Source organism: Myotis brandtii, unplaced genomic scaffold (assembly GCF_000412655.1).
Source record: "Myotis brandtii unplaced genomic scaffold, ASM41265v1 scaffold43, whole genome shotgun sequence".
Lineage (NCBI taxonomy): Eukaryota > Metazoa > Chordata > Mammalia > Chiroptera > Vespertilionidae > Myotis > Myotis brandtii.
Genome location: NW_005366455.1, coordinates 4796072 through 4804220, shown reverse-complemented (window position 1 = coordinate 4804220; position 8149 = coordinate 4796072). Strand labels below are relative to the sequence as shown.

The 8149-nt window shown below is 44.0% G+C and overlaps 1 protein-coding gene across 2 annotated transcripts; it reads left to right on the top strand.

Moving 5' to 3' along the window:
* The first annotated feature begins 1321 nt into the window (after positions 1-1321).
* On the top strand, positions 1322-7891 carry CTLA4 (cytotoxic T-lymphocyte-associated protein 4). 2 transcript variants are annotated; one of them, XM_005874241.2, is made up of 4 exons: positions 1322-1616; positions 4522-4869; positions 5322-5431; positions 6772-6932. In XM_005874241.2, the coding sequence occupies exons 1-4, from the start codon at positions 1508-1510 to the stop codon at positions 6874-6876; spliced, it is 672 nt and encodes a 223-aa protein (XP_005874303.1). In that variant the 5' UTR covers positions 1322-1507; the 3' UTR covers positions 6877-6932. The 2 variants fall into 2 exon arrangements, with proteins under 2 accessions (XP_005874303.1, XP_005874304.1); XM_005874242.2 differs by lacking the exon at positions 5322-5431 and having other exon boundaries at positions 6772-7891.
* Positions 7892-8149: the final 258 nt, after the last annotated feature.

The window sequence follows — 8149 nt, the reverse complement described above, 5'->3', positions numbered from 1 at the left end:
GCTGTGGCGAGTTACTCTCAAGGGCAGGAGCATACATTTTTCACTTTTGTATCTCCAGTGTCCAGTCTGGGATCCAGCCCTTAGCACATGCCCATTAGGTTGCTATTGCCTGCTGGCATTTCAGCTGGGATTTGAGGGCTTAAGGTGCTAGGGGAGGACAGCAAAAAGGCAGGTCAGGGCAGGAGCTGACACCTTAGCTAACTCCTAGAGGATGGGAAGGAGGATAAACAAGATAAAGGGAGAAAAAAAGGCAGTGATGAGGCATGTTGGAGACAAGCAGAGGAAGGAGACATGTGAGGGAATGCTGGGAGACAGGGTAAAAAAGGAGGCATTCGATGCCTATGTACTCTAGAGCCCCCTCTGCTGTGCGGAGGTGTGTGCACAGTGGGGAACGTGAAGGGCTGGGGCAGGCAACACCACATTCCACGTTGTCACTGTCTGTTTGCCTGCCAGCCTTCTACGAGTCTCTTAAAGCACTGACTCTGTTTTTATCCTGTCATTATTCAATCCTCGGTGTACACACTTTCTGGAATATCATGTATGTTCAATAACTATTTCTTTCATCATTGACATATGTGCCAACGCCCCAGTTTTAAGGAAGGGTCCTCGGGGCTCAGTATTTATTCTCTTAGAAGATGAACATGTGTCCTGTCTAATAAATTGAAGAACTCCAGTCATATTTGACCTTGGTTCTTGGATTTTCTGCTTGAAAAACATCCCATTAAAAAAAAAACAACGTCTGTCCTCTTATGGAAGGTTTGAATCTCTGGGACTTTTTCTGGACCTTCTCCAACTCTGGTTCCTCTTTGTTGAGTGAAGGCTTTCCAGGGCACCTGAGTTCTTTCCTAATCTGTAAAACCAGAGGCAGAGCAGTTTATTGTTTATTTTTTGTGATTTTGGTATTTTCTCTCAAAGAAATGCTAAATGTAGCTTGGAGAAATGGGAACTCCTAGCTGTAAAGCCAGGGATGGTGCCTCCCAGGTAGGATGCAGAGCTTTTCTTGATGATGTCTCCAGACTAACTCTGCCCTTAGCTTAAGGGCGGGCAGCATGGCAGTTTCAGGGTGTCACTGAAATGTGCTGGATGCTAACAGGTGCCTAGACAACTGGATACCATTGGGATCCAGGGGAACGCCTGCACTCCAGGAAATTTTCCAAGTCTCCACCGAGTTATCCTCAAAGCGAAGAAAAAGCTTCAGTTTCAAAGTGAGTGCGTTTTTTTCCATCCATCGATTGGCTTGTTTTGTTCAGTTTTACTTTGAGTGTTTGAGGTTATGTTTCGACGTAACAGCTAAACCCACGGCTTCCTTTCTCGTAAAACCAAAACAAAAAGCCTTCTTTTATTCAGATGCCCTCTACTTGTACTGAATGGGGAAGACTTCTACCTCAATACAAGCCCGCTATATAAAGTCCGTGATTCTGTGTGGGTTCAAACACATTTCAAAGCTTCGGGATCTCGACAGGTTTCGCTCAGCTTCCTGAAGCCCGAGCTCCGCTCCCGCAGCGCCATGGCCGGCTTCGGGTTCCAGAGGCGCGGGGCTCCCGGCGACCTGCCTCGCAGGACCTGGCCCTGCACCGCGCTCCTTTCTCTGCTTTTCATCCCTGTCTTCTCCAAAGGTGAGTGAGCACGAAGGTGGAGGAGGTGTTTCTCCCACCGGGTTTCATTTCTCTCAGCAGTCGAGGGCAGTGATTTCTAGCAAAGCCAGAAGCCACAGGTACCACGGAGCCTCCAAGCTGGGGAGGACGCAGTGGGCAGCAGTGCGGTCGCAGAGCCAGGCACCGAGGAGAGGGTGAGGAAGTACCTCTGAGTTGGGTTTTCAGGCACTTCGGTAAGACTGCAGGCAAATACTGTAAAGTTAATGAAGCGATTTAAGAGAGAAAAGATATCCGCAGTCCTGGACACATCTGAGCTTGGAATCAGGACAAGCTCAGGATTTTTCTTAAAACACACACACACACACACACACACACACACACACACACACACACACACACACGCACACCACTAATTGGAGCAAATCATGGAAAGTTTCTTCCCTGCCCGACTCAAGGTCTTAAGGTCCTCAAATTCAATCTTATAAACCAATTAGCCAGCTTGTTTAAAATGTAAGCCTTCTTTACTCTTATTCAGGATTTTAAGGTCCTCTGAATCAACCCTGTAAATTATTTAGCTAATTTAAGAATGAAAGCAGCTTGAAATTGTAAAACAGAAAAGGGAAGCAAGCCATCAGTCCTGCATAAGACACTTAAGAACTACCTGAGCTACCTGTGGACTTCCGAAGCAGACTCTCCAGTTTTCAGATGAAATAAAGCTCATTAGAGGCTGAAACCAGGTTTGTTACCTGGTGTAGAATGATGAGCATCCCCACTGAATTGCCATCTTATCTCTCGCTAGACCTTCTTGCGAAGAAACCATGAGTTTGTATACAGTGTAGTCAAAGATGTTTAGCAATTTAATTTTTACTGAATTAGAAATACTCAGATGCCTTTTATTATTTCACATTAAAGATTAAATACCCTTAGAAATATTCAAATTTCCTTTTTAGGGCATTTATCTCAAACTGTAACTGAAATCTTCCCATGGTGGACACTGGGAAATTGAATGTGACCAGACTTAGTAGTGATCATTGGGAGCTTGCCTGGGGTGGTCTTCTTTAGGCTTAGAGTCAACTCAATAATGATTATTGAGTGTTCATTTGGGCAGGATGTAATGGCTGCTCTCAAGACATAAGCTGGAGGAGGTGTTATTAGTGCACACAAAAAAGTTTAATGCAGGGCAGAACTTAATTTCTGTAATCAAGTTATAGCCCTGCAGAGGGTGTTCAGAGGGCATCTCTGACAGACGAAGATGAGGGCTGAGGAAGGAGAATATTGTCTAATCAAGGCTGCTGGATTAACTATGGCAATGGCTGCTGCTATATTGCTGTCTCTTCTGAGGATGGATGTTGTCCAGTACAAGTTCCTGGGGAAAAAGACTAGCACCTTCAATATAGAGTAATGTATACACAGGAAGAGGTGTCCTGGAATCTCAGACTGGAATGATAGTTTGGGATTAGATCATGAAGGTTATTTACATTATTTGAAGGTTATTTACATTATTTGTTTTTACAGTAAGTGTTATGCAAGCATCAAAAAGTTTGGACAGAACACTGGCCAGTGCGGCTCAGTTAGTTGGGAATTGTTCCATGGATGCACTGACAGGTTGCTGGTTCAATTCCCAGTCAGGGCACATGCCCGGATTGAGAGACACCCAGTAAGAGGTGTGCAGGAGGCAGCTGATCAATGTTTTGCTCTCTCTCCCCCTCCCTTCCTCTCTCTCTTTCAAAACAAAACAATAAAAAAATCTTTTTAAAAAGTTTGAATAGAATGAGTGACATGATGGTTCAATCCAAGTTTTGGATGTCACTTGTATGATTGCCTGGAGAGCTGGCCTCGCTTATCCTGTAGAAACCAGAGAGAAAAAGAGCAGAGCACCCTGTGAGGATGCTCAAGTGAGGAGAGAGGGAGGCGGAAGATGCGGTGGCAGTGGCAGGGAAAGCCCACAGAAATTAACAGCAGGGATGCCTCAGCCTGGAGAGGAAACGACCCGGTGCCCTCTGCTCTGTGGCTTTCTTCATCTAGCAGCATCCCTCATTCTATGATAATAATGTCAGGGAAGTGGGTGGCCGATTCAGTGAACCAACATGCAGCTACTCATGGGTAATAGAGGTATAGGGCCAGGGAAATGTAGGCAAAAGTTTTTGAGGGATGCTTAAAGATATAAGGCAATATTCTGTACCTCAGCCTCCAAAATTTTCTCTAGTACTCTGAACTATATTTCCTCTAGTTGCATTATAATCTTAGAATACCAGAGTTGGAAGGCACTCTGATACTATCTAACCATTCCCCTTTTCCTACATGTGAGGGAAAGTGAAGTCCATAGGGAGGCATAACAAATCATATATTTCATGGAAGAGCCAGGTCTTCTGTTTGTCACATCAGTGTTCTTTCTGGCACAACCAACTGCCTTAAAAAACTATTTCCCAATAAGAAACACCCTTTAAAAAATACGTATTTTTATTGATTTCAGAGAGGAAGGGAAAGGGAGAGAGAGATAAAAACATCAATGATGAGAGAGAATCATTGACTGGCTGCCTCTTACATGCCCCACACTGGGGATCGAGCTTGCAACCCAGGCATGTGCCCTTGACCAGAATGGGACCCTTCAGTCCCTGGGCCAACATAGGTATCCTGTCAGTCCTCAGTCCTCTAAGCACTGAGCCAAACCAGCCAGGGGCAATTAGAAACACCTTTGTGAAGAGTAGCTGGAGGATAGCTGAGAGATAGAGGGAAAGGTGGCAGGGCGGGGGAGAGTTGGAAAAGGGAAGGGATAGCGGGTGGTGATGGGCTGGTTTAAGGAGAAGAGAATAACTGAAAGCTCATGGGAGGGTGCCTATCAAAGATAAATCTTCTCTGGCTTTTACCTGGGCCTGGTGGTGGGTGAACACGGGTTCACAGAGTTCCTTTGGGTCTTCCATGTTAGGGATGCACGTGACCCAGCCTGCAGTGGTGCTGGCCAGCAGCCGGGGTGTAGCCAGCTTTGTGTGTGATTATGGATCTTCTGGCAAAGCTGAGGAGGTCCGGGTGACAGTGCTGCGGAAGGTGGGCAGCCAGATGACTGAAGTCTGCGCCACAACGTACATGGTGGAGAAGGAGTTGACCTTCCTAGATGATTCCACCTGCATTGGCTCTTCCAGTGGAAACAAAGTGAACCTCACCATCCAAGGGCTGACGGCCATGGACACGGGCCTCTACATCTGCAAGGTGGAGCTCATGTACCCACCTCCCTACTATGTGGGCATGGGCAATGGAACCCAGATTTATGTCATTGGTGAGCAAAGCCATATCACTACCCTACACCTTTTGCACTGCTGTCTTCTTTGCATGAAAATAGATACGCTCTTTAATGTCAGCTGGTTCATGTATAGGATTGTGAAAATTCTCTTTAAGAGTTCTCTGGCATACTACCTGGTAGCTGTTTTGATAGTATGGGTGGCAACCCAAACAGCATTCTGACTATAAAATAAAATGGGTTGGAGAAGGTCTTCTTTCCATTGGTATGTTGGGGCACTCACTCTGGAATGATAACTATCATTCAGTTTACTCTTATGCCTTTGAGATGCCACTCCTGGGGCAGCAGCCCCGAGTAGTTGGACTTAATCTATGGGTAGCAATATTATTAAGGTCTGGAAGCTCAAATTTCTTCAGTTTTTTATCAATGGAAGTAAGGCCCTACTGTTTAAAGAGTGGCTCAGGGAGGCTCTGCTTTGTTTTCTGTTGCAGATCCAGAACCATGCCCAGATTCCGATTTCCTCCTCTGGATCCTTGCAGCAGTTAGTTCGGGGTTATTTTTTTACAGTTTCCTCATCACAGCTGTTTCTTTGAGCAAAATGGTGAGTGTGATGCTGACAATGCACCAATTTGGATGGGGATACCTTTAGTGATAGCAACTGACCAGATGACGCTTTTCGTTTTCTTGAGATGAAGCAAGAGGTGAGGAAGGCGAAGGACAGTGGTAAAGAGCACACTAGAACCCGAGGCACTGGCCTTTGAGGTTTCAGGATGACTAATATTTTAGATGAGTGCATTTGACATCGAATGTTTGTGTGCTTCTGAAGAAGGTTTCAGTTTGAGTAACCTTTTGAACAACATGGGGCAGTTGTTTTGCTCTTTATCTTCATGACAATGTGCTTTGGTGAATAACCCTGAAACACAAGATTAAGTTGAGCAAAATGCTGCTAGAGAAGGCCATCCATCTGGATGAATTTCACTCTCTCCCTTAACGTCCCTCTACCTCACCAGGAAGCCATCTCTCTGTGAACCCAACTGTGCCTTCTTGGTCCACACTGTAGCTGTCCACATAACACCTCTCTCGGGCGCTGTTTCCCAGTCAGCTTAACTGGGAAACGTTGGGAAGTCTTGACCTCCCTTCTAGTCCAGCAAAAGTGAACCCAATTTTTTATTTACTATAATTTGTTGCTAGAAGAGAAGAAGGTATGGAATCTGACCCCCTATCAGGATTTCTTTCTGACAGTCATTTTCAGCCACCTCTGCCTAAGGCTGGCTTTGTCACACACTTCTCCCTCTCTTTCCTCCCTACTCCCTCTCTCCCTCCCTCCACCATTCTCTCTCTCTCCCTGCCTTCCTCTCTCCCTGCTTCCCCTTCCTTCCCCTCCCCTTTCTCGCTCTCCTAAAATCCTCTCTCAATCTCTTCTGTTGCTGTAGTTTCTTCCTACCTCCTTTGCTACAAATCACCTCACAGAATAGTATGCTGGACCTGGAGCTTAATTTACTAGATGATAAAAACTGAGAACTGATGCGGACAGAAAGAAAGTAATAAAAAGCAGATGAGGACTAGAAATGAGAAATACGGCTCTCAAACAGAATAACTAAAGTTCATTATCTTATCAAACTCGTTCCCCCACAGACAACATCCAGTCACTTACCATACACATTTGGGGTGTTTTTTTCTGAAGCTTTCTCAAAATCTTTTTCTTCTATCTTTCAGTCAGGGAAAAATAATTGCTATTTTGCATTCATAGCACAGAGTTATTTATCTAAACTGAATTTTAATGGCTCAATCAAGAAAATCTCCTGCTGCTTATAATTCTGTATGCTGTGAACATTCATTTTCCAACAGGGGAGGAACCCGATAGTTGTGGTGTCCTATTATGGTTAGAAGTGACTTCTGTATTCCTCAAGAATAACTACTGTTTCTTGTTGTGTTTGGCAGCTAAAGAAAAGAAGTCCTCTTACTACAGGGGTCTATGTGAAAATGCCCCCCACCGAGCCAGAATGTGAAAAGCAATTTCAGCCGTATTTTATTCCCATCAATTGAGAGACCATTACGAAGAAGGAAGACCATTTTCTGATTTCTAGGAGCTGAGGCAATTCCACCTTTTTGCTATCCAGTTATTTTCATTGATTTGTGTACTTTGGGGGGATTCATCTCTCTTTAATGTAAAGCTGGATGCAGAACCCAAATTAGGTATACTACAATTTAAAGCAAAGGAGCAGAAAAACAGAGCCAGGATGTTTCTGTTCTGTCACATCAGATCCAATTTTAGTAAAAGCATCACTTGGGAGCAATATGCGGATGCAGCATTATGATGTGGAATCAAGGAAGTAAGTTAAGGGATGGTACAGTCCTGGGAAAGCAAAGGATTTCCATGTGAGACGTTTCTAGCTGAAATGATGTTTTCAAGTTAAGTTTTTATGCTGTGGTATTTTTCCTAGCAAGTGTATAATTAAATGAATAGTTTAAGAATGCTCATATGGCTATATTTGAGCCAGTGATTCCAAGGGTTGTATTGTACCAATATGTATTTTTTATATGATAGTAATGTGCATGGGGGCCACACGTGCTTTTGTGTACTTGCTGATAGTTTGAATATAAACACTATATGGCAGTGTCTTCCCACCGTGAGTTCAGGGGAAGCTGGGTGAAGGGGCTCAGGACACTAATACACCAGATAGAATATAAGATCACCTTCTAACTAGCCTGGAAACTGGATACGGTCATAGCAGATTCTTGCGGACATGTTGGGCTGAATTGGTGTTGACATGTGCTTTGGGCTTTTATGCCAGCTCCTTTTAATGGTTTTCAAGGAAACCAGAGTCAACTTGATAGAACACCACTGTTGAGAAAATGGCTCATTCTGGGAGTCCTGTGGGTGTTAGCTTCAAGGGAGCTCCAGTTATACACACGGTTAATACCATGGACAGAACAGAGAAGCAGGTAGCAGAACGGGGTGCATTAAGGGTTCTGAAAACTAACACTGTTGGTGTTTTTTAACTCAATATTTTCCATGAAAATGCAACAACATGTATAATATTTTTAATTAAATAAAATCTGTGGTGGTCGTTTTTCAGAGTTCTTATTTTCCTTGTAATTTGAGTATTGTGTTTGAATTTGCTTTTGATTGATTCATTCAGCAGTAGGTGGGGTCTCCAATATTAGAAATACTGGGAACAAAATGAAAAAATATCCTAAAGGGCAAATGCTTCATGAGTTAGCTATCTACCAGCCAATTACCTGTAAGCCATTCTTGGAAGAATTCAGCCTCTGTGCTTTTGATTTCTTCACAACTATTTGAGATATTAAGTGGGCT